Source organism: Ovis canadensis, chromosome 5, assembly GCF_042477335.2.
Source record: "Ovis canadensis isolate MfBH-ARS-UI-01 breed Bighorn chromosome 5, ARS-UI_OviCan_v2, whole genome shotgun sequence".
NCBI lineage: Eukaryota > Metazoa > Chordata > Mammalia > Artiodactyla > Bovidae > Ovis > Ovis canadensis.
In genome coordinates this window covers 54898990-54926483 of record NC_091249.1, presented here as the reverse complement: position 1 = coordinate 54926483, position 27494 = coordinate 54898990, and the positions used below count along the sequence as shown (strand labels likewise).

At 37.8% G+C, this 27494-nt stretch overlaps 2 protein-coding genes across 2 annotated transcripts; both read right to left on the bottom strand.

The window, feature by feature from the left end:
• Positions 1-13112: 13112 nt before the first annotated feature.
• Positions 13113-14081, bottom strand: LOC138441592 (olfactory receptor 2T2). The gene has a single exon (XM_069592713.1). The coding sequence runs from the start codon at positions 14079-14081 to the stop codon at positions 13113-13115; it is 969 nt and encodes a 322-aa protein (XP_069448814.1).
• A 12125-nt stretch (positions 14082-26206) lies between these two features.
• Positions 26207-27148, bottom strand: LOC138441800 (olfactory receptor 2T27). The gene has a single exon (XM_069592864.1). The coding sequence runs from the start codon at positions 27146-27148 to the stop codon at positions 26207-26209; it is 942 nt and encodes a 313-aa protein (XP_069448965.1).
• Positions 27149-27494: the final 346 nt, after the last annotated feature.

Below are 27494 nucleotides of genomic sequence, written 5' to 3'. Positions count from 1 at the left end.
CATCTGTGACAGTGCCGAACAGCAGGAAGCCGCAAATACTAGAGGGAAAAAAGAGAGAAAACACTTCCTATAATGGAGAAACTCACAATGGAGATGACATCTTAGAGGCCACGGTTCAGATAAAATTTTCCAGTCATAATGCTAGAGAAAATCAGACCCAGAGATGTCTTAAATCAGTAGCTAGAGATATGTTGCTTCTTTTTGGAGAACAACTTATTTTATACTGTGCTCATATATATGCTATAAAACATAGTTTATGCATAACAAAATTTGTGTTTGTTCATATCTAGAGTTTTAATTATATCTGCCCTATTTATTCTACATTTTTAGCCTTCAGAATCTTGTTTGTCTCATAGTTGGGTTAAATGAACACTGTGTCAACTGCAAATTGGCACTGGTCATGGGCACTTGTGCTTCCCTGGTGGCTCAGACAGTAATCTGCCTTCAGTGCAATAGACCCGGGTTTGATCCCTGGGTTGGGAAATTCCATGAAGAAGGGAATGGCTACCCACTCCAGTACTCTTGCCTGGAGAGAATTCCATGGACAGAGAACCCTGGTGGGATGCAGTCCATGGGGTCAGAAAGAGTCAGACAGAACTGAGCAACAATGACACACACAGGCACTTGCCTTCCACCTCTGTAAGGACTAAATCATGTGCTACTGCTGGTGCTGTTGTTGATCTCCAACATCCCCTGAAGTAGTTCAGGGTAGAGAGCAGAAATGACGCGCTCTGTGCTCTGGGAAAACTGGCAGGACAAGTCTTCACATAGTCAGATATTCTCAGGAACTGATTTTATGAGCCCAATTCTTGCGTCTCCTCATATCTAGAAAAGCACTAAAATTCTGGATAATGATTCTCAGGACTAGGAAAAGCTTCAGAGACCAGTAGAAACTTTCTACAAAAAATATGTGCTTGATTGCATTTGCTTAATTGCACTCCCCTCTTAACCAAAATCATATATATATACTATCCTTTCCCTCTACCTTTTGGAGCAGTTTCTTAGAGTTATCTGAGGTGCTATCTCCCAGGTGGCAGTCCTTATTTCACCCCAATAAAACTTACCTTGCAATTCTCACATTATGCATTTTGTTTTTCAGTTGACAGCTAGTTAGAGAAAAGAATAATTGAATCATTGCTTATTTGGATGTTTAAAGGTGAGCAGAATGAAAACCTTGAGTTGTGACCAGAGTAAAGGAAATTTTATGGAATTCTCCAGGCAAGGATACTGGAGTGGGTTGCCATGCCCCTCTCCAGGGCATCTTCCCAATCCAGGGATAGAACCTACATTTCTTATGTCTCCTGCATCGGCAGTGGGTTCTTTATCACTAGCACCATCTGGGAAGCCATATGCAGAGTACATAATGGGAAATACCACTTAGGTATAAAATTGTTAGAGAAACTAAAATGGAGAAATCTTATTCAGGCTTCAGAAGAAATTGAGCAGGTCCTGACCTTGCTTCAGACCTGCCGGGACACTGACTGGATTCCCTGCCAGTTCAGAAGCTCAGCAAGTCAAGAGGAGTTTTAGATAAGAAAGGGAGTGCATCTTAGAATGGCTCCTGGAGGTCTGGCCAACTGCCTGGGGCATAATGAAATCCTGTAGATAAAACAAACAGCATTGTAAAAAGCAAAAGTTTAAAGTAAAATCATAACTGCATGCTTGCACACAAACTGATGATGATATAATTTTTTGGCATAGGATTATATGAGGGAACCCCTAAATCTGAAATTTGGAATCTTGCCCCTGCTGAGGTCACACCGCCCAGGATCTCTCTACTGGGACTCCAGATTGCTGTCAACAATGGATTTCCCTACACTGTTTTAATCTGAATGTTGGTCTGCCAAATTTGGTGGTATATATGCTCTTACTCTTTTCTTTTATTTCTATTTATCTTTTCTTTTAATGATTATATATTGAAATTAAGTCAAATAATCCTCTATTAAATATTGAAATTATTTATCATGTGTGATGAATGGCTTCTTTTGTTAACAAATCCTTGGATCCTAAAACAAAAGTAAAACTTTCAGCAAAACATAAATTGGCACTATGAGCAGGATTTGTGAAATAAAAGGAAAAAGAAAGAGGTTAAGACTATTCAACATTTTTTTCCTTGATGGGAAAGTTTGCCTTACTGCTCATGAGTTACTGAATGGGGCATATTCACTGGACTATGTCAGAATTGGGGCCCCAAATTAAAGTGGGCCACACTTTCAGAAGTTATTCAGTGTTTGCCACTTGTGCCAACTAAGGAAGAATAAGAATGTATTGCCATGCTGTGTTGGAGAGATTAGATCCTCCTCTCTGCTACAGTAAGGTTCAGTTCAGTACAGTTCAGTTGCTCAGTCGTGTCCAACTCTTTGCGACCCCACGAATCGCAGCACGCCAGGCTTCCTTGTCCATCACCAACTCCCGGAGTTCACTCAGACTCACGTCCATCGAGTCAGTGATGCCATCCAGCCATCTCATCCTCTGTCATCCCCTTCTCCTCCTGCCCCCAATCCCTCCCAGCATCAGAGTCTTTTCCAATGAGTCAACTCTTTGCATGAGTACTGGAGTTTCAGCTTCAGCATTATTCCTTTCAAAGAAATCCCAGGGCTGATCTTTCTTGTCACACTCAAGAAAAAATTGAATTTCTGGTCAAAAGATGTTAAGAAAGTTACAAAATAACAAAATGAAGTTAATTATTTTCAGAAATTCTTTTTTTTAAATTTTTATTTGAAGATAATTGCTTTACAATATTCTGCTGGTTTCTGCCATACATCAACCCCTATGGCAGAGCATACATGTTGAGCATCTTTTCAGCCACAGGTATACATGTGTCCCCTCACTCTTCCACTCCATCCCATCCCTCTAGGTTGTCACAGAACCCTGAGTTGAGCTTTCTGTGTCACATAGAAATTCCCACTGACTATCTATTTTACCTATGGTAACGTATATATTTCCATGCTACTCTCTACTCATTTCACCCTCTTCCTTCCACACTGTGTTCACAAGTCTGTTCTCTATGTTTGTGTCTCCATTGCTGCCCTGCAGATAGGTTCATCAGTACCATCTTTCTAGATTACATGCACATGCATTAATATACAATATTTATCTTTCTCTTTCTGACTTTAATTCACTCTCTAAAATAGGCTCTAGGTTCATCTACCTCATTAGGACTGACTCAAATGTGTCCTTTCTTAAAGCTGAGTAACATTTCATTCCTCTGGAGAAGGAAATGACAACCCACTCCTGTATTCTTGCCTGGGAAATCCCAAGGACAGAGAAACCTGGAGAGCTACAATCCATGGAATCACAAAGAGTTGGGCACAACTGAGCGACTAAGCAACAACATTCTATTATATGTATGTAACACAATTTCTGTATCCATTCATCTGTTGATGGACATCTAGGTGACTTCCATGTCCTACCTACTGTAAAAAGTGCTGCAGCAGACACTGGTGTACACACATCTCTTTCAATTATGATTTTTTCAGGATATATGCTCAGTAGTGGGATTGCTTGGTCATATGGTAATTCCATTCCTAGTTTTTAAAGAAATCATCATACTGTTCTCTGTAGTGGTTGAATCACTTTTTATTTCCACCAGGAGTACAAGAGGGTTCCCCTTTTTCCACATCCTCTCCAGCATTTATTATTTGTAGGTTTTTAAATGATGCCCATTCTGACCAGTATGAAGTAATACCTCATTGTAGTTTTGACTTGCATTTCTCTAAAAATGAATGATATTGAGCATCTTTTCATGTCTTTCTTGGCCATCTGTATGTTTTCTTGTAGAAATGCCTGTTTAAGTCTTATGCCCATTTTTTGATTGGGTTGTTTGTTTTTCTGGTATTTTGCTGCATGAGCTGCTTGCATATTTTGAAAATTAATCCTTTGTCAATTGTTTCATTTTCAATTATTTTCTCTCATTCTGAGGGCTGTTTTTTAACCTTGCTTATTGTTTCCTTTGATGTATAAAATCTTTTAAGTTTAATTAAGTCCCATTTGTTTACTTCTGTTTTTATTTTCATTACTCTAGGAGGTGGGTCAAAGAGGATCCTGCTGTGATATAATGCCAAAAAGTGTACTTCCTATGTTTTACTCTAAGAGCTTTATAGTTTCTGGCCTTACATTTAAATCTTTCATTTATTTTGAGTTTATTTTTGTGTATGATGTTAGAACCTGTTCTAGTTTCATTTTTTTTTTTTACACATAGTTGATCCATTTTCCCAGCACCAATTGTCAAATAGGCTATCTTTTCTTCATTGTATATTTTTGCCTAGTTTGTTAAAGACGGGTGTCCATGGGTGTGTGGATTTATCTCTGGACTTTCTATTTGGTTCCATTGATCTATATTTCTGTTTTTGTGCTAGTACAAAATACTGTCTTGATGATTGTAGCTTTGTAGTGTAGTCTGAAGTTAAGAAGGTTGATTCTTCCAGTTCCATTTTTCTTCTTCAAGATTGCTTTGGCTATCTGGGATCTTTTGTGTTTACATACCAATTGTGAAATTATTTATTCTAGTTCTTGAAAAATACCATTGGTAATTCGATAGGGATTGCATTGAATCTGTAGATTGCTTTGGGTAGTATAGTCATTTTCACTATATTGATTCTTCTAATCCAATAACGTGGTATATGATACACCTAAAAACAAATCCAAGAATATGGTATATTATATACCTAGAAACAAAAATACTGAGAAACAAATGATAATGAAAACACAACCACCCAAAACCTATGGGATGAAGTAAAAGCAATTCTAAGAGAGAAATGTTTTTTCAATCAAAAAAAAATAATTTTTTAATTGAAGGATAATTTTTTTACAGAATTTTCTGTTTTCTATCAAACATAACATGAATCTGCTGTAGATGGGCATATGTCCCGTCCATAAGAGGGAAGTTTATAGTAATACAAACATGCCTCAAGAAACAAGAGAGATATCAAATAAAGAACCTAACCTTATACTAGAAAGAGAACACAATGGTGAATGGGATTGTTCCCTTAACTTCTCCTTCTGATTTTTCATTGTTGGTGTATAGGAATGCACGTGTTTTCTGTGTGCTAATTTTATATCCTATGACTTTATTATATTCATTGGTTAGCTCTAGTAATTTTCTGGTGGAATCTTTAAGGCTTTCTGTATATAGTATCATGTCATCTGCAAATAGTGAAGATTTACTTCTACTTTTCTGATTTGGATTCCTTGTATTTCTTTTTCTACTCTGATTGCCATAGCTAGGATCCCTGTGAATAAGACTTCCAAGACTATGATGAATAATAGTGGTGAGAGTTGTTCCTCTTGTCTTATTCCTGATCTTAGAGGAAATATTTTCAGTTTTTTAACATTGAAAATAAGGCTTGCTATGGATTTGTTGTATATGGCCTTCATGATGTTGAGGTAGATTCCTCCTATGTCCACTTTCTGAAGAGTTTTTATCATAAATGGGTGTTGAATTTTGTCAAAAGATTTGTCTACATCTATTGATATGATATATATATATATAGAAGAAAAATCATAAAAGGAGAAATTTGCAGTAGCACAGTAATAGTAGGGGACTTTAACATCCTACTTATGCTAGTGGACACATCATCCTGGCAGAAAATGAAAAATTAATAAGGAAGTATAAGCCTTAAATCACACATTATACCAGATGAACCTAATTGATATCTTCAGAACATTCCATCAACAAACAGCAGAACATAGTTTTTTTCTGTTGTGCACAGAACATTCTCCAGGACAGATCACATCTTGAGTCACAAATCAACCTCAATAAATTTAAACAAATTGGAATTGTATAAACCATCTTTTCTAACCACAACACTATGAAACTAGCTATTAATTACAGGGGGAAAAATGAAAACTGTAAAAAATACAAACACCTGGAGGCTAAACAACACACTTTAAATAACCAACAGGTCACTGAAGACAGCAAAAGGAAATAAAAAAAATACCTAGAAACAAATGACAATGAAAATGTGACCATTCAAAACTTATGGGATTAAGTAAAAACACTTTTAAGAGGGAAGTTTACAGCAATACAAGCCTACCTGAAGAAATAAGAGAGATGTCAAATAAAGAATCTAACCTTATGCTTAAGGCTACTAGAAAAAGTGAAAGGCTATTGCTGAACCAGGAAAGATGCTGGGATTCTTGGCCTCCAGGGGAGAAGAATTCAATCCAGGGCCAGAGATGAGGCTTGATTGCTCAGAGCTCTTGTGTAATAAAGTTTTATTAAAGTATAAAAGGGATAGAGAAAGCTTCTGACAGACATCAGAAGGGGGCAGAAAGAGTGTCCCCTCACTAGTGTTCCAAATGGAGTTATATATATTTTAATTAGTTATTCAGTTCAGTTCAGTTCAGTCTCTCAGTTGTGTCTGACTCTTTGCGACCCCATGAATCGCAGCCCGCCAGGCCTCCCTGTCCATCACCAACTCCCGGAGTTCACTCAGATTCACGTCCATCGAGTCAGTGATGCTATCCAGCCATCTCTTCCTCTGCTGTCCCCTTCTCCTCCTGCCCCTAATCCCTCCCAGCATCAAAGTCTTTGCAATGAGTCAATATGGAGAAGCTGGAAGGCTTTAAGCAAATACTGAAAATGTATTTGCTCCACTCATGACGAAGGTTGGAAGCTGGGACGAGCATAACAAAGGGTTATGAGTGTTCACTGAGTGCCCAAGGCTGGGAACGGATGATGAAGGGTCAATACGCCTCGCCTTGAGGCATTCGAAGGCTTCCTTCTGACCACCTGTATCTGAGAGCAAGGACTGTTGTTTCATGATAAGACTCCCTTTAGAGTTTCGCCAAAGCTATGTTATGGCTTGGACGGTGGGAACTGTATTTTATGCTTGAATGCTTTAATGTTTATCTAGAATGGCTATGTGCAAGTCAGCCTTATGCTCTATTCCCTGAAAATTATAAAACTACACAATTGGATAATAAACTTTGTCAGTCCATTAGAGGCTGTCCCTGAGTGTCCTTTCCAGAGTGCGGTTCTCCGAGCCTTACAAGTCAACTCTTTGCATGAGGTGGCCAAAGTACTGGAGTTTCAGCTTCAGCATCATTCCTTTGAAAGAAATCCCAGGGCTGATCTCCTTCAGAATGGACTGGTTGGATCTCCTTGCAGGCCAAGGGACTCTCAAGAGTCTTCAAAAGCATCAATTTTTTGGCACTCAGCCTTCTTCACAGTCCAACTCTCACATCTACACATGACCACTGGAAGAACCATAGCCTTGGCTAGATGGACCTTAGTCGGCAAAGTAATGTCTCTGCTTTTGAATGTGCTATCCAGGTTGGTCATAACTTTTCTTCCAAGGAGTAGGCGCCTTTTAATTTCATGGCTTCAATCACCATCTGCAGTGATTTTGGAGCCCAAAAAAATAAAGTCTGACACTGTTACACTGTTTCCCCATCTATTTGCCATGAAGAGATGGGAACAGATGCCATGGTCTTCGTTTTCTGAATGTTGAGCTTTAAGCCAACTGTTTTACTCTCCACTTTCACTTTCATCAAGAGGCTTTCTAGTTCTTCACTTTCTGACATAAGGGTGGTGTCATCTGCTTATCTGAGGTTATTGATATTTCTCCCAGCAATCTTGATTCCAGCTTGTGCTTCTTCCAGTCCAGCGTTTCACATGATGTACTCTGCATATAAGTTAAATAAGCAGGGTGACAATATACACCCTTGACACACTCCTTTTCCTATTTGGAACCAATCTGTTGTTCCATGTCCAGTTCTAACTGTTGCTTCCTGACCTGCATACAGATCTGTCAAGAGGCAGGTCAGGTGGTCTGGTATTCTCATCTCTTTCAGAATTTTCCACAATTTATTGTGATCCACATAGTCAAAGGCTTTGGCATAGTCAATCAAGCAAAATAGATGTTTCTCTGGAACACTCTTGCTTTTTCCATTATCCAGTGGATGTTGGCAATTTGATCTCTGGTTCCTCTGCCTTTTCTAAAACCAGCTTGAACATCAGGAAGTTCGCAGTTCATGTACTGCTGAAGCCTGGCTTGGAGAATTTTGAGCATTACTTTACTAGCATGTGAGATGAGTGCAATTGTGCAGTAGTTTGAGCATTCTTTGGCGTTGCCTTTCTTTGGGATTGGAATGAAAACTGACCTTTTCCAGTCCTGTGGCCCCTGCTGAGTTTTCCAAATTTGCTGACATATTGAGTCCAGCACTTACACAGCATCATCTTTCAGGATTTGAAATAGCTCTACTGGAATTCCATCACCTCCACTAGCTTTGTTCGTAGTGATGCTTTCTAAGGCCCACTTGACTTCACATTCCAGGATGTCTGGCTGTAGAGGAGTGATCACACCATCGTGATTATCTGGGTCGTGAAGATCTTTTTTGTACACTTCTTCTGTGTATTCTTGCCACCTCTTCTTATTATCTTCTGCTTCTGTTAGGTCCAGACCATTTCTGTCCTTTATCGAGTCCATCTTTGCATGAAATGTTCTCTTGGTTTCTCTAATTTTCTTGAAGAGATCTCTAGTCTTTCCCATTCTGTTGTTTTCCTCTATTTCTTTGCATTGATTGCTGAAGAAGGCTTTCTCATCTCTTCTTGCTATTCTTTGGAACTCTGCATTCAGATGCTTATATCTTTCCTTTTCTCCTTTGCTTTTCACCTGTCTTCTTTTCACAGCTATTTGTAAGGCCTCCCCAGACAACCATTTTGCTTTTTTGCATTTCTTTTCCATGGAGATGGTCTTGATCCCTGTCTCCTGTACAATGTCAGGAACCTCATTCCACAGTTCATCAGGCAGTCTATCTATCAGATCTAGGCCCTTAAATCTATTTCTCACTTCCACTGTATAATCATAAGGGATTTGATTTAGGTCATACCTGAATGGTATGACCTCTAGCTTCCAAGAGGAGCCACCCTGCACCCGAGGCCAGGGGCGGCGGCCAGGAGGAACAACCCCATGTCCAAGGAGCAGTGGCTGTGCGGTTGCAGAAGGGCCTAGAAGAGCCATCCCACTTTGAAGGTCAGGAAGGGTGGCGATGAGGAGATACACCTCATCTAAGGTAAGGAGCGGTGGCTGCGCTTTGCTGGAGCAGCCGTGAAGAGATACCACACGCCCAAGGTAAGACAACCCCAAGTAAGATGGTAGGTGTTGCAAGAGGGCATCAGAGGGCAGACACACTGAAACCATACTCACAGAAAACTAGTCAATCTAATCACACTAGGACCACAGCCTTGTCTAACTCATTGAAACTAAGCCATACCCATGGGGCAACCCAAGACAGATGGGTCATGGTGGAGAGGTCTGACTGAATGTGGTCCACTGGAGAAGGGAATGGCAAACCACTTCAGTATTCTTGCCTTGAGAACCCCATGAACAGTATGAAAAGGCAAAATGATAGGATACTGAAAGAGGAACTCCCCAGGTCAGTAGGTGCCCAATATGATACTGGAGATCAGTGGAGAAATAAGTCCAGAAAAAATGAAGGGATTGATCCAAAGCAAAAACAATACCCAGCTGTGGATGTGACTGGTGATAGAAGCAATATTCGATGCTGTAAAGAGCAATATTGCATAGGAACCTGGAATGTCGTGTCCATGAATCAAGGCAAATTGGAAGTGGTCAAACAAGAGATGGCAAGAGTGAACGTCGACACTCTAGGAATCAGCAAACTAGAATGGACTGGAATGGGTGAATTTAGCTCAGATGACCATTATATCTACTACTGTGGGCAGGAATTCCTCAGAAGAAATGGATTAGCCATCATGGTCAACAAAAGAGGCCGAAATGCAGTACTTGGATGCAATCTCAAAAACGATAGAATGAAGTCTGTTCATCTCCAAGGCAAACCATTTGATATCACGGTAATCCAAGTCTATGCCCCAACTAGTAACACTGAAGAAGCTGAAGTTGAATGGTTCTATGAAGACCTACAAGACCTTTTAGAACTAACACCCCCAAAAGATGTCCTTTTCATTATAGAGGATTGGAATGCAAAAGTAGGAAGTCAAGAAACACGTGGAGTAACAGGGAAATTTGGCCTTGGAATGTGGAATGAAGCAGGCAAAGACTAATAGAGTTTTTCCAAGAAAATGCACTGGTCATAGCAAACACCCTCTTCCAACGACACAAAAGAAGACTCTACACATGGACATCACCAGATGGTCAACACTGAAATCAGACTGATTATATTCTTTGCAGCCAAAGATGGAGAAGCTCTATACAGTCAACAAAAACAAGACTAGGAGCTGACTGTGGCTCAGATCATGAACTCCTTATTGCCAAATTCAGACTTAAATTGAAGAAAGTAGGGAAAACTGCTAATTAGTTATTACAGTGAATCAAAAGAATGTCTGGAGGTTGTAAAGAACTTACTAGACCCACTCCCATAATCTACATTTTAAAATAACAGGATTAGCCAGAAGGCTTTTTCCAGAAACTGTCCTCAAGCAAGATACATTATTGTTATCTAATCTTAAGGAACGTAGAGGAAAAAAAAGTGTCATTTTCTCCTCCTTGAGAATTCCAGACCCTTCTCTCCTTGGGGACCCCCAGACTTCTTATCAACCTGCTTAGGAATTGACTTTCTCAAAACAAGAACAAGAACAAGAACAACAAAACCCTAAAGCTCAAATTTAGTAGAAGAAAGGAAATCATAAAGATCAGAGTAGAAACAAATGAAAAAGAGATGGAGACATTAGCAACACTCAATAAAACTAAAGATTAGTTCTTTGAGAAGATAAATAAAATTTATAAATCACTAGTCAGACTCATCAAGAAAAAAAGGGAGAAGACTCAAATCATTTAGACTCAAATAAGTGGAACAATAGACTGGTTCCAAATAGGAAAAGGAGTACGTCAAGGCTGTATATTGTCATGCTGCTTATTTAACTTCTATGCAGAGTACATCATGAGAAACACTGGGCTGGAAGAAGCACAGCTGGAATCAAGATTGCCAGGAGAAATACCAATAACCTTAGATATGCAGATGACACCACCCTTATGGCAGAAAGTGAAGGGGAACTAAAAAGCATCTTGATGAAAATTAAAAAGGAGAGTGAAAAAGTTGGCTTAAAACTCAACATTCGGAAAACAAAGATCATGGCATCTGGTCCCATCACTTCATGGGAAATAGATGGGGAAACAGTGGAAACAGTGTCAGACTTTATTTTGGGGGGCTCCAAAATCACTGCAGATGGTGATTGCAGCCATGAAATTAAAAGACGCTTGCTCCTTGAAAGGAAAGTTATGACCAACCTAGACAGCATATTCAAAAGCAGAGACATTACTTTGCCAACAAAGATCTGTCTAGTCAAGGCTATGATTTTTCCAGTGGTCATGCATGGATGTGAGAGTTGGACTGTGAAGAAAGCTGAGCGCTGAAGAATTGATGCTTTTGAAGTGTGGTGTTGGAGAAGACTCTTGAGAGTCCCTTGGACTGCAAGGAGATCCAAGCAGGCCATTCTGAAAGAGATCAGCCCTGGGATTTCTTTGGAAGGAGTGATGCTGAAGCTGAAACTCCAGTACTTTGGCCACCTCATGCGAAGAGTTGACTCATTGGAAAAGACTCTGATGCTGGGAGGGATTGGGGGCAGGAGAAGAAGGGGACGACCGAGGATGAGATGGATGGATGGCATCACCGACTCGATGGATGTGAGTTTGTATGAACTCTGGGAGATGGTGATGGACAGGAGGCCTGGTGTGCTGCAATTCATGGGGTTGCAAAGAGTCGGACATGACTGAGTGACTGAACTGAACTGAACTGAAGCTTTATTCAATATATTGATTCTTTCAATCCAAGAATAGTAATTTGTTCATCTCTATCATCTTTGATTTCTTTCATTAGTGTTTTATTAGTTTTTCTACTTGAAGAGATTCATCCATTTAAGCCTTTCTTCCATCTCTTTTCTATTTGTTTATTTGTTTCAGCATAAGATCAAATTTGGGAGAATCTTCCAAGGCAAAATGAACCCTGGATTAGCATATTAATGAGATGAGATTTACTTACATGAACATCTATGAAGGATACAGTTTTCACTTTGCATTGGCACTAACAATGACATACAGTAACCTATTCTTAATCTTTGTCAATTAAAAAATCACCCAAAAAATGATCCCAGCACATTCTAAGCTTTTGATTGCAAAACAAGATAAACACCAGGTGAATGAAAATTTGTTTGTCATATTTTAGTGCCTTACACATAAGAAGGAAGTTAAAATTAAGTAGGTAAATGGATGGACAGTCCTTAGTGACTGTGGTGTTTTAAAATAAACATTCTATTGTATCAGGATCCTGTATCTATTAAACTTCTCAAATAAGCAAAAGATAATTAATAGAGAAAATAGTACCAGTCTACTAGATGAAAACTTTTACAATAGGAAAATTGACCAAGGGAGCTGTTTTAACTAACAAAGATCTTGATTTATTCATGTTTTGTTTCATAAGTCATTTTATTAGGGAATAAATGGAAGTTACTACAGGATTATAGCAATGTCTATCAATAATAATAGAATTTAAATCTAATCAATCAGAAATATTTAGTGATTTCCAGACACATAATGAACTCTACATGAATAAAGTTATGATAACAGTTTAAATTTAGAGATTAGAGAACACAGACATTTATAAAATATAACAAAGAATACTGAACCCCAAACCCAATTGAATTATTGTTACAGAAGTTTTCTAAAAAGAGGTGCCACATAGACTATAGTCATCAGAAAATATTTAATTTGTACTGAACTTTTGACTTTAAATCAACAAGGACATGAAAATTATTCCTCGCATTTTCTATTCAAAAGTTTGTCAGAAATACAGACACAAAAGACACATGAAAATATATAACATAAAAATATTCATTCAGGACTTTCAAAGGGATGTTTGGACTGACTGGAATGATTTATAATGCTACGTGAAGAAAATGCTCTCTGAGAGATGTCTGTCAGTGAATTCAGACAAGTGAATTGGCTGTTGCTGAGATACTGGCTGTGTTCAGCTATAGTTCTTCAGTGTTGGTGTCAAAAGAATTATTTTGCCTGGTATAATTCAGGATTGTGAAAATGATAGTGAATATTTTTCAGAACCAACAACATATTTTTTTAGAATTACTGTGTGCCAGTAACCACAGTACCAAGAAAGTTTGTACCCAGCTCCTTCTAGTATTTCTTGGATACATCTCCTGCTCTGACTTTCTGGGAGTATGTACATCTCCCCTGTATTCTCCTTAGAGCTGTAGCCACATCTTTATTTCTCAAGCTGTAGATGAGTGGGTTGAGCATTGGAGTGAGTATGGTGTAGAAGGCAGATACAACCTTGTCTTTCTCTGGTGTGTGATATGATTGGGGCAGCACATTGGTGTAGAAGGCTGCCCCATAGAAAATGATCACCACCACAATATGGGATGAACAGGTAGCAAAGGCTTTGCGCCGGCCCTCAGCAGAGTTCATCCGATGCACTGTGAGCAGGATGCGTGTGTAGGAAACAGAGATGATGGATATAGGGATGAGAAGCATCAGCACGCAGCAGGCATACATCAGGGTCTGGTAGAGTGATGTGTCAATACAGGACAGCTTCAGTACTGCTGGGATCTCACAGAAAAAGTGATTGATCTCTCGGGACCCACAGTAAGGGAAGCTCATGGTAAAGGGAGTCAGCATGAACCCATCCAAGGAGCCACCAACCCAGGAACCCACCACCATAAACAAGCAAATCCTGCGGTTCATGAGGAGAGGATATCGAAGAGGGTTGCACACAGCCACATACCTGTCATAGGCCATGAGGCCCAGCAAGAAGAATTCCCCTCCAATCAGGGTCAGGTAGAGGAAGATCTGAAGTGCACAGCCCAGAAAGGAGATGGTCTTTTCCTTGGACAAGAGGTCTTGCAACATCTTGGGGACAGTGATGCAGATGTAGACAGTGTCCATGATGGACAGTTGGCTAAGCAGGAAGTACATGGGCGTGTGGAGGTGGGAGTCTGTGTGAATGAGCAGAATCATGACCATGTTGGCCGTTACAGCCACCAGAAAGATGGAGAAGACCACTGCAAAGATAAACCCAGGGAATGTGGGATGTGTGATGAGGCCCAAGAGGATGAAGTCAGTGGAATTTTGAAGAACCATCTCCATGTTTACATCACATAATAGCTCCTAGAACTGCAAAGACAGGAAGTTGTTAGGTTAATTAATAATTCAAAATTTAGGGAATTTGAATTTAATTCAAATTTTATTTAATTTCATGGATAGTATGTCAGAAGCAGAGTGAGATAAAGGAAAGAACATCAGTTCAGAATCATGCTGAATCCCAGTTTTGGCATTAATTGTCTACGTAACAGTGGACAGAAAAATTAATCTATAAACTAACTCAGTTTCATCACTTGTGAAAAGTTATCATAGGTCAATATCTCTGTAGGCTGATATAAGATATAAATGTAATAATTTATACAGTATTGTTTTCAAATTTATCTTTATTTTGAACTATCTTCTGTATATCTTTTATAATCTTATTTTAGAATGAAAATTTCTTCAGTTTGATAACTGTGCCTTACCCTTCATATTGCCTTGCAATCAATATGTATGGGTAGATTAAATTTAAATTGTACTCTGCCATTTAATATTGCATTGTTAACATCATGGACATCCATTTGTGATTTCATAAACTGATAAAGAATAAGCATGAAGCCAATAAATTTAGATAATTTGGCTGCTATTGTAATTAAGCTGCTTTGTGAATGGTTGGAACATCAGGAATTAACAAGGCAGTACTACTAACTTTAATTAATGGTCAATATCTGTGGTGTATGGTTAGATGTTATTTTGCCAAGGAAGTTCATGTTTTAGGCACAGGTCATTTTAAGTACTTGGATCCATTTTTTTTCTCACAGAATAATTTAGGGTCGTAAATATCAAATGAGTACCACCTTATATGTATTCTGCAAGCAAGGCTTTGGATTCTTCGTCATTGTGGTCTTTCTGATTGACACCACTGAGTGGACTGAGATTCTATGACTTAGAATGGCCTCATATCATTTCATAGTGACCTAAGCAACTTTTTAATTATTGTTCAGCTAAACATGAACAGTTTTTCTGACATTCTGAAATTATGAAAATTTTATATTGTCCTAGGAATTCATTACTACTTGCTTTGTTTTTTATTTTTAATTCCTTAACAATTATATTTCTACATTGTTATCTATCCTCTGTGTTTATAAGTAAAGGCAACTCTAGATGGAAATGAGATTCCTGAATTTAGAGGAAAAAAACTCAGTTGAATTAGGTGGAATGAACTCTTGCATGTTTTATTCTTGAGAGATGTAAGAGTGCACTTCTTAGATATATTCAAGAACATTTTATTACTACCATTGTTTTATAGTATACATTTCTGTAGTGTACATCTCTTCATTTTAGTGACAGAATTACTGAAGAAGTATATTTCTATAAAATATACTAGTTACTAATACTTTATCTGGATTTTTAAATAAATATATAGTCTTTGAGGTATTAAGAATGAATTAATCTTTATGCTGAAGCAGAACTATTAGGAACAATACTGAGACTTTTTCTGAGTGTTCGTTAAAGATGTAATTACACTATAGACTAGGTAAGTGAGCAAAATTTCAGAGGAAGAAGGTAAAAAGCAATTTTATGTTGGCCTGTGTTGAAATTTAATATACCTTTTCAACTGAGAAGGAGAAAAACAAATGCCTGGGTAAACCAGCATAAACCTTAGCTAAATATCAAATATCAGCTTTCAATAAGTTTGATAAAAGTCAGCTACTTCTGCCTTTTTAAATATGTGAAAGATTTACTTGTGAAAGCCACAGCTCTGAATCATAGACACAGAAATTAAATTCAAGATATTAGAATTAAAACTGTGTTTATGGAGCTCTGCAATAACTGGTTGGGATAAAAATATTCATGCAGGCAGACAATAACTTTATCTTGATCAACAATCCTTTTTTTCACTTAAACACATTGTAGATTATACGTGGACTACTGACAGTATCAAATCCACTCTTAATCATCACTTTGAAAATACACTGAAAAACTGAGATAGCCAAATAATCTGAAAATTGCCCAGGAAAAGCTGCTTTGCATCAAAATATGGGTCAGAGAAATTTAGTTCACACATACACTCAGATTGGAGTCTACAGAATATTCAAAATGGTAAATCATTCTCATTGCCTCAGAACTCTTTGATTAAGGAATGCAAATTTTTCAAACTTCAGATCCTTTCTTAGAGTAGATCCTAGAATGTTAAAATATATTAATAAAACTGAAGGAGCAGAAAGATATGTTGTAAACTAACTTTATTTCTAAAACAATCAGTTTCAGTGACTAAAAGAACCTCAATTTGGATCCAAGCTGCTTCTCTGTGTATATGTGAGTGTGTGTGTGTGTGTGTGTGTGTGTGTGTGTGTAAGAGAGAATACTTAAGAGTAGGGAATAGATCCTGTTAGAGGAATAGAATACTAAGAGGCTTAGCACAAAGGTGTATGTGTTACTTTTGTCAGTGAATCAAATATATAAAACAAATGTGACACACTATCAAAATATGTTTTCAGCATTGCACTGTGGAATATTTGACATGGCAACATCTACATTGTGAGCACAATGACATGTCATGATTTAATCTATTTGCATCAGTTCCCAGTATCTAATTTTAACATTAGTGTTAACACTACTGACTACTTTTTAATGTAATGCGTGATTTGATTTTCACGTACAAGATACTGGATTCCATTCCCCATTAGGTAACCTTTCTACCACTATCATCATTATTCCCTAGTCTCAAGTTTTCTACCATTTCCTTCTTTAATTACAATCCTTCTAAAAATTAGAAGAAAAAAAATGAAACCTTGTATCTGCATGGCTCCAGGTTCAGGCTCTTCTCTTGTTCAAGACAGAGAATACCCCACCTCCAGAACTGACATAAATATCATCTAGTATAGATACATAACCCACCTGGTATGGCAGAGGCTAGGGTATGGGAAGATCCAGCCAAGGTAAGAAGAGCGCTGTAGTGGAGACTCTGGATCTCTGCCATGGGGAAGGATGGGTAAGTTTTGCAAGAGGCCTTGATTTTTTTCTCTGATATGCCATGTGGAGAGTAAAGGTAAGGAGATGAAAGAGGGTTCCTGTGCAAGGTGCTAGGTGGTAGAGGCGGAATGTTTCAGGACAATAAGCCTGAAATTATTCTGAGAGAAGCCACAGAAGTCTGGACACAGTTCAGATCCTTGCAACATCTTGTAAAAAGAGGCCTTCAAGTGAAATCAGGGAGAAGGACTACTGAAGATAAGGAGGTCTTGGACCAATCCTTTCTGATTCACTGTATGTACAATTGACAGGGAGAAGGTCTGATTCCAGATAGTTTAGTTTTCATATCAAAGACATGCTGAGACTTTTGCTATCTCTAATAACTGACTAGTCCAGGGAGGGGCAGTCTCTCCACAGCTAGAAAGTTAAGATGTCAAAACATCATAAGATACAGAAGATTTAAATATGTACATATAGTTAATCATAAAGTGTTAGTTTTAATACCAGGTGCCAACTTACCTAAAGCGTACTGTTAAGGGTATACCCTGATGCTGGGAAAGATTGAAGGCAGAAGGAGAAGGGGACGACAAGGTTTGAGATGGCTGGATGTGACCACTGACTCGATGGACATGAGTTTGAGTATGCTCCAGGAGTTGGTGATGGACAAGGAAGCCTGGCGTGCTGCAGTCCATGGGGTCTCAAAAGAGTTGGACACAACTGAGTGACTGAACTGAACTGACTGAAAGGTGTGGTCAGTGGTCTGGAAACAATAAGTACAGCTGGCTTCCTGGAATATTCCATGAAGGGTCTAAATGTAAAGCTGTCAGATGCCAGGACAGCTACTTATTTTGATTAATAGAGATACATCCTTTTGAGTAGTGGTGTCAGTTTGTGCAGAGGTAAACAGAAATCAAAGGATCAGGCACAAGGGACATCTACTCTCTACTCTGCTAGTGCTATAGGGGAGTAAAGAATTAGAGGAAAGAAACAGCTGCACAAGATCAGAAATGACAGAGGAACATAAAAACCTGATACCTTCAGCTCTAAATGTAACATGCTCATTATTGCGTGATGCGATCTAAGTTTCTGACATGTAGACATAATCCTATTCTGCTTCTGTGATTTAGTCCAGTGGTCTCTGATAGGACCATGGTAAAATCTTTTAAGGGAATTTCTTTAAGAAATGCTGCTTGTCTATTAAAAAAATAGATTTTATCTTCTGAGCACTATGAGAGCATATGACCATGCCTATGGAGTAAAGAAGGGAGAAGGGAGCTTAGAAAATAATAACAATAAAAAGAAATAATTCAATATATTTTAATCTCCCTCTAAGGATGCAAAAACCTCTACCCACACCTTTTTCCATACAAAAAGGTTAACTCTTGCCTTAAAAATATTCAGAGGGGGAAAAGAAAGGAAAACATATTCAGAGGGTAGTCCATACTTTTCATTAGTAATACATACCTTAGACATTAAAGTCTAAAAATTACTCATCATGAATACTAAGCTAGATCTTTCAACCATCAGCTTTTTTTACATGCCCTTTCTCTCTTTAGTAAATTCATTCAAGCACCCATAAACTAATACTAGATTCCCCTATGCTTCCTATTGTATGCTAAAGTATCCCTTTTCTGAGAACTGAATGTACAAATTTATCCTTCTTAAACCTGCAGATAGTTTCTAATAGTCTTAGAGTGACGCCTAAAGAAAACATTATAGTGTATGGGAAATGTTCTATTTGGTTTCCATGAAACTATTAAGTCTTACCTCAGAGCAATTGAGTCCAGACCTTAGTTAGGCAACACTGAAATGGCAGCCTTTTAAAATACTTGGATATGAAGGTGGGGCTAAGATAACAGTAAACATTTAATTAATATTAGATTTCAGCATCTTGCAGGAGAAATCCCTAGGTTAGTAATTAATCTATATTTACTGGGCTCACCTTGTGCATAAGAGGAAGATCAGCCAAAGTCCAATCCAGTCTATTCTTTTCCAAAGCAAAAGTTATAATTGCTTCTTGAGATTTTTTTTTCATAAAACTACTTATCTAACCCTGGCATCTGTTAAGAATAAAAAAAGCATGTAATGTAGAGATGAAAGTAAAGATCATTCTAAAGTTAAAACTTCTGTTGTGATCTCCCCATTTTCATTTCTAATTTTATTGATTTGATTTTTCTCCCTTTGTTTCTTGATGAGTCTGGCTAATGTTTTATCAATTTTATTTATCCTCTCAAAGAACCAGCTTTTGGCTTTGTTGATTTTTGCTATGGTCTCTTTTGTTTCTTTTGCATTTATTTCTGCCCTAATTTTTAAGATTTCTTTCCTTCTACTAACCCTGGGGTTCTTCAATCCATCCTTTTCTAGTTGCTTTAGGTGTAGAGTTAGGTTCTTTATTTGACTTTTTTCTTGTTTCTTGAGGTATGCCTGTATTGCTATGAACCTTCCCCTTGGCACTGCTTTTACAGTGTCTCACAGGTTTGGGGTTGTTGTGTTTTCATTTTCATTCATTTCTATGCATATTTTGATTTCTTTTTTGATTTCTTTCATGATTTGTTGGTTATTCAGCAGCGTGTTGTTCAGCCTCCATGTGTTGGAATTTTTACTAGTTTCTCTCCTGTAATTGAGATCTAATCTTACTGCATTGTGGTCAGAAAAGATGCTTGGAATGATTTCAATTTTTTTTTTTTATTTAGCAGGGCTAGATTTATCACATGTAAAATTTTCCAGCCATTTAGAATGCTATTCAATAACTAGCTAATGCTTCTTAAAGAATAGTTTATATCACTTATCAAAAAATATAAAAGTCCTTTAATTAGAAATAGAATTATTTGAATATCCTTTTCCTTCCAGTGTGATGTAGCTCAATACAGAGCCACCAATGGTTTACAACCAGGTATTACAACGAGGTATTGATGTTCCCCGGAGAAGGCGATGGCACCCCACTCCAGTACTCTTGCCTGGAAAATCCCAAGGACGGAGGAAGAGCCTGGTAGGCTGCAGTCCATGGGGTTGCTAAGAGTCGGACATGACTGAGTGACTTCACTTTCACTTTTCACTTTCATGCATTGGGGAAGGAACTAGTAACCCACTCTAGTGTTCTTGCCTGGAGAATGCCAGGGAGGGGGAGCCTGGTGGGCTGCCATCTATGGGGTTCCACAGAGTCGGACACGACTGACGCGACCTAGCAGCAGCAGCAGCATTAATGTCCCCGGAGAAGGAAATGGCAACCCACTCTAGTATTCTTGCCTGGAGAATCCTGTGGACAGAGGCACTTGGTGAGCTGCTGTCCATGGGGTTTTACAGAGTTGGACACGACTGAAGCGACGCAGCAGCAGCAGCAGCAGCAGCAGCAGCAGCAGCAGCATTGATACCCTCAACACTAAATGGGTCTGATAATACCTGAGCAGGTATAGCCACCAGGAAATTGATTTGGCAGTCAACAGCCACCTCAATTTACCCCAATGACTACCATTTTTTTTTTTTTAATGTCCATGTCAGGAAAATGGTTGAGAAATGCTGCTATAACAAGTTGGTCTTCTATTATTATTACCAAGTTTACAAAGGAAAATAACACAGCTTCTGAACATGACAATTTGTGTTGGTAAAGTATCAGAGTCTAAATTATTTATATATGATAGATATTTTGTAACTTCTCAAGGTTTTCTTTCTTTTTTCTTGCTCATCTTTCTCTTTTAGCTCTTTTCCTACTAATACCCTTCATCTCCTTTAGCCTTTTCCAGTAACAATCCTTAATAGAACTATATTATAAGATAGTAATTCTTTTTTTAATTTTTTAAATATACATTTATTTATTTTAATTGGGGGCTAATTACTTTACAATATTGTATTGGTTTTGCCATACATCAACATGAATCTGCCACAGGTATACACATGTTCTCTTAAATTCTAGATGTTTTGTTTAATCTCAGATAATTTTGTTTGCCCACCCATTCCAAAGTGCTACCTGGCATTTAGAGTGAATTCTTGGACAAAATTCCAGTATTTATCATGATAAGACCTAAATTCATATATTTTTAGGAAGCTCTTTCTAAATTTCTAAAGCATTTAGTTCTCTGCTGATGTTCTTGAAAGACAGAGGCACATATCAGGTTACTTAACTGGAACTTCATACATAAAGAAAAAAGTGTGAAGACACTGAGAGACCTGGGGGGGAAAAATTCCAAAGCTGCCAGAATATTTAATCTAAACAATGACTCATAAATCACATAATTCACCCATCTTCTGGTGACAATGATTAAATACAAAGCCTTAGAAGATATGCTAAATATCCATGAAACTAGAATAAGGATTCCTCGATTGCAACCGCAGTTCTACCATTTCCCATATGTCTTTGGGAATGGAATTCTGTTCTCAGGGTTTGTTTTTCCATCTATTAAATGAAAAGGTGTGGCACAATCACCTCTAAGGTTACTTCAGACTCAAATTTTCTATGATGCAGAATTCAAGTAACATTTCCTTCTTTTCCTTTTTAATTCTCATTACTTTATTATGTTTACTTCATCTGAAATAATCCCTCACTATAACCAAAATAGACAATATTATCTATTGTTTACAAATAAGACAGTGAAGAAAATAATGTTTAGAGTATTTCTATTTCTCTTGAGATTATGGAATATGCTCTGTGATATCTCTAAACAAAGACTGGGAGTTACTAAAATATAAGTCTATACTCTAAGTAAAAAAATGTTAATGCAAATATCAAAGAAGCAGTCATAAGCAGATGACTAAACTTACACAGAGCACACGTGAAGGATCAAGCATGTAAGACAGAAAGAATGCCCAATCAGGCTGAGAATGAGGTCTCTGCTTCTCTGCTTAGAGATGCAAACAACTTTCTCTAAATTTACCTTACTCACTGTGGAACAGTAGATTCTCAATGCTGGGGAAAATCCATCTATTTTATTTTACTTTTAAATTTCTTCAGACTATAACTTTCTTTTTTTATTTACATTTTCATTTTATAATGGATCATAGTTGAATAACAACATTGTGTTAATTTCAGTGATTCAAAAAAGTGATTCAGTAATATTGAATACATATACATGTATCCTTTTTTGAACTCTTAGACTAAAAATTATGTTGAAATAGCAGAACCAAAGAGGCCTATTGAGCACACAATTAAGAAAGTACTATTAGATTTGTCTACATTTTCCATTATGCAAACCTTCTGGCTACAGTTAAGTACATCTAACCAAGACAAACACATCTATGTTAAGTAGTTTCTATTAAAATTCTCTTTATATTAAAACCTCATCTTCTCTTTCATTTTATTGCTAACACACTTCAGAAGCCCATTTTAAAAGTCCCTGAAATCCCCAAGCCCCTAGTTATCCTAGTAATCTAGAATAATTAAAATCCCATGATTCACTAGAGAAGAATAGCATCACTACCAAGAGCAATGAAAGCTGGAGCATAGTCAATAAAACAAAAAGTTGGGAATAGATAAAGTGCAAGAGCAAGGAAGAGAGAGAGAAAAAAAGAGAGGAATATGTTTGGGAAGTAAGAATTGTTAGGAATGGAAGAGGGAGCAGTATAAATTGGGGAAGATAAATAATTTGTAGAAAAAAAGGAGAAGAAAAGCAAAAATTGAGGAAAAGAAGATCTTTTGCCTTGGATATGCTAACACTACTGTAGAGGGGAGAAACTGGACTGATGTTGAAAACAAATGCATTGTAAGATATGTGACATTTATTTTATTCATTCAGTTTATATCATCTGAGTGACAACTACAAGTGTCTCTAAGCTGGAAAGTGTCAGGCAAGAGTAATCTCCTCGGTTCTGTCTCATCTCAACAAAAACTTGAAGCAATGGACATTAAAGCCCTTGGCGCATCACAGCTCTTGGACAGACCGTGTTATAGCTCTTGGGTTTTGAACAGACGGTGTTCTAGCTCTTAGACAGATCAGTGTTAACAGCTCCGTGTTACAGCTCAATTTTATTTAGAAAATAGCAGGAAAATTCATCCTCAAGGTGAAACAAAGATGAGAAAAGAAGAGAGGGCCCCAGCCCTTTGGCTCCTCTTTTTGTCTGTTTTTCCCTCCCCTGGGCCTGCCCTATGTAAATTGGGCTAGCCAGGAGTGCTGTTTGTCCTAACTGAGGTCCTCACTCTGGTCCTCTGACCTTCCTTTGTTCTATTTTCGTGGGCTTTTCCCTTCCTTGTCTTTTAGCCCCGCCATTCTGGACTTCCTATTCTAACTACCTAACAAAAGAAAAGTAAATATTCTCTGGCCCCTTTTAATTCACTATGTGGAAAAAGAGAGGGATCAACCCCTACACAGGTGGCTATAGAGTTCCCTCCCAAGAGGCGTTCTTCATATAGGGTGGTCTTGCTTGTTTTCTTCAGCTTCTGAAGTCAGGTAGAATTTAGTGTGAAGTGAGGTTAGGATATCTATCCTCTCATGATACACTAGAGGCAATGACCATTGTTTTTGAGAGAGTTAATTTAGGTAGATTGATAAGGAATCAGAGGCCCTCAAGGAGAAAGGGGTCCAGGGCCTTCCAGGAGGAGAAAGGGACCCGGGGCTCTCAAGGAGGAGAAAAGGAAAAATTTTTTTTTTCTACATTCTTTCCTCTTAATCACACAAAATGCTTTTTCTTTAAGCCCGGAGCTAATGGCTCAAGAGTATGTTTTCCCTTAAACTCTGTACTAAAGACTGTATAACAACAATGCATCTTACTCAAGGACATGTTTCTTCTTTTTAACAAGAATCTTCTGACTAATCTTGTTATCTTAAGACATTTGTTTCAAGAGTGGGTCTGTTAAGATCTTTCTATTATTAGTTCTAATCTTGTTAATTTAAGGTGTCTGTTGTGGGAGTCAGTCTGGTAAAAGTATATAAGGCCTTGATAAGACTAGCAAGGGGAGCACACTCCATCCCCCTTCTAATGTCTATGTCAGAAGTTTTCTCCGTCCTTTTTCACTTTAATAAAACTGTGCTACACAAAAGTTCTTGAGTGACCAAGCCTGGTCCCTGAACCTGAAGCTAAATCTTCTTCGGAGATCACACGTTTGACATCATTCACTGTAAGCTATCATTTTATCATAAGTATGCGCTGTGGACAGACTAACATCAGTCCTTGAAACAGTTTCTGAATGTTTTAATAAAGGTCTTATACTAGAGTTAGAGGACATTAATCACCTCTGTAACCTCATCTCTGCAAGAGGGAATGCTATGTTAAGTACAATGTCGAGAGTCAAGACCTCTTCTGGTATAGAAACGGGTGAAGAAAGCAGGTTTCACTGCCTCCTCTCTATAGTGTTGTGTCAGTTATAACAATACCTCATGGCATATAGCACCTTCCAAAGCTAAAGTTGCTTTGCACCAGTTATATCGTGTTCTTTTAAAATAATTCCTCTGAGGTAAGAATTAAGTTTGAATGGTCTAATTTAATACCTTGAAAAAGAGAGTTTCAAGAAATTAAATTAATTTGTTCAACCGGACATAGAGAGGTTGAAAAAATTAATTTCAAGTCTGTAGTTAAAGTTTGATAAGTGTTATAATACCAAGGCATCTTTTTAAATGTGAGTACAATTTTTCCAATCTATTTCTTTTCTATCCAGAAGCTATTTGTAAAGCATATTCACTATTCCTATATCATAAAAAGCCAAAATTTTCAGTCTTGGCCTGAATCCTTCTCTCAATGACACAAGTGTTAGAAAATAAATTCCAAGGACTAGGTTGAAGGTTTCTAGGAAATTTGGACAAAATGGTGGAGTCTTTAAATTTGACTCCAACTTCTGGTTATAATATAGGTGTTATTGAGAGAAAATAGGACAAATTTTTACATTTAGGAATACTAAACAACATTATTTTTGCAACATAGAAAAGTGAGATGCATTAGAAAGTTCTCTAATATGTTCCTCCTTTTTTTTTCCAAGATGTAGAAGCATTGGATTTTCTGAAACATATGTCAATTCCCAGCTGACTTATATGTCATCAGACCACTCTGATATTAATAAAATTTTAAATGAGCTTACACATAATTACATCCTCATTTTTGTAATGCAAAATGTTTTCCTTTTAGAAAATTAAGTCTAAGATAAGCAAACTTGAAGATACAAAGGTAGAAAGACAGAAAGACTGAGGACTCAAAATAGAAGGAGTTTGGTCAACTAGAGAAAAGCGTAGAAAAGAAAATAGATGATGAAAAATAAATTTCTCTATTTCAGAAGACTATGGGTTAACCACAATTATTCAAGCAATTAAATTATTAAATAAAATAATTATAACTAAATTAAAATATTATAAAATAAAAAATAAGGAGTAGCATATATTAATTTTTAAAAGAATAAATCAACATTTAACTCTCAAAGGAGTTCCATTCTTTTGCATGAAAATCTTTCAAAATGAAATATATTAGGTCATCAGGCAATTTAAATACAGTGAAAAAGATATGACTTCAAACTACCCTGGATGTTCCTATTAAATTATATCATTAGGAAGGATAGAAAATGTAGAAGCCATCCATGTTTACCTGTCTCAAAAGCACATTGGTCCATTATTCTGAGATTATTTTAGCAAAACTTCATGGGAAAAAAAGTAAAGGTATTGGTCTCTTCCAAAAATTGATGTTTACTATTGTGTCTACTAGCCATGTTATTAGAATTCAGTTGAAAAATTAATTACATAAAGTCAAACCAATTTTTAAAATAATGATACTGCCAATACTGGCTTGATTGAATTAAATGTTTTGGAAGGCTAAAACCATCATTTGTAAAAAATTCAGTTAGTTACTAAAATAGCATTTGAATACAATCAAAATAATATTGGACATATTGATGTCTTTTAAGTACTCAATTTGTATGATGTCTAAAAAGAAACTGTAATGAGAAGCTAGAGGAATAGCAGAAGATTAGCATTTCTTTTGTCATGACTGATCATGGCCGGAAAAAAACATCTGTTCAGTGGGATGCAAAATTTGTCGAAAGTGTATGGGTGAAACCGTCTACTGGAAACTCCTATTTTATTCCAGTTTCATTCAACACCATTTTGTAGAATCCTCTTATGTTTCAAAAGATGATGAAATCTTCAAAATGCTACTGTAGGCTTTCTAAATCCCAGGATGCCTCACAGTTGCTGGCATGTGGATGACTTGCTATTTCCAGGCAGACAATGTTTCAATCCAAAGATGACAATTAAGTCCTATATCCTCTTCTTCAAACCTGTAGCAGCAAATGCAGTTTCTTTGGAAGGTGGTTACCTTCCTGAGGATGAGCACCTTCCCAGAGCTTTCTGTAGGGCCCCTGTGACGTCTTTGTTCCTGAGACTGTAAATAAGTGGGTTGAGCAAGGGAGTAAGGATAGTGTAGAAGGCAGACACAGCCTTGTCCTGCTCAGGAGTATGGTAAGAGTGAGGTAGCACGTAGGTGTACATGGCAGCCCCATAAAAGAGACTGACAACTACCATGTGTGAGGAGCAAGTGGCCACTGCCTTTTTTCTCCCCTCCGCCTCGTTCATCCTGTAAACAGTAACGAGAATCCTTGTGTAAGAGGCTGAGATGACAGAGAAAGGAATGAGGAGCATCATAATGCAGCAGACATACATGGCTGTCTCATAGGCTGATGTATCTACACAGGAGAGCTTCAGAAGAGCAGGTACCTCACAGAAGAAGTGATTTATTTCCCGAGAAGCACAGAAAGGGAACTGCATGGTGACTGGAGTAAGTAAGAAGCCGTCTATGGACCCTCCCAGCCAGGCTGCCACCACAATCAACAAGCAGACTTTGCGGTTCATAAGGACAGGATAGCGCAGAGGATAGCAGATGGCAACATAGCGGTCATAGGACATGAGTCCTAGAAGGAAGAACTCGGCTCCTGCCAAGGTCAGATAGAGAAAGTGCTGGGCAGTGCATCCTGCAAAGGAAATGGCCCTTTGGTCTACCATTTGGTCAATCAGCATCTTGGGCACAATGGTGGAAATGTATAAGATATCCATGATGGAAAGCTGGCTGAGCAGGAAGTACATGGGAGTGTGGAGGCGGGAGTCCAGGTGGATGAGAATGATCATCATTGTGTTGCTGGCTATTGAGATGACAAATACCAAGACGATCAGGGCAAAGAGAAGCCAGGGGAAACGTGTGTTGCTGAACAAGCCCAAGAGGACAAAGTCAGCATACATGGAATAATTGCTCCACTCCATAATTCTGTGGGGTACACAAATGAGAGATGGATGTAATAGGTAAAGCTGGACACACAAGGTAAACGTTGGGTTGCTTAAAGCCTGATGTGGCCACACAAAAATCAGGACAAATTAATAAAATCTCTTTGTGTTATAGCCCACTATTTCCCATACTTCCTGAGGTTGATTTCAATTATAGATTGCCTTAAGAAATTAGTTTTTACCTTTGGAACCTAGGTAGACCCACCATCATTCAAGAAGTTGAAAACTTTCAATTTCTTGGAAAATCAGCCACAGGACGCTTATGTCACACTATACCATCATTCATTCAAGGAAGATATTCTTAATTTACTATTACTTTTTGACT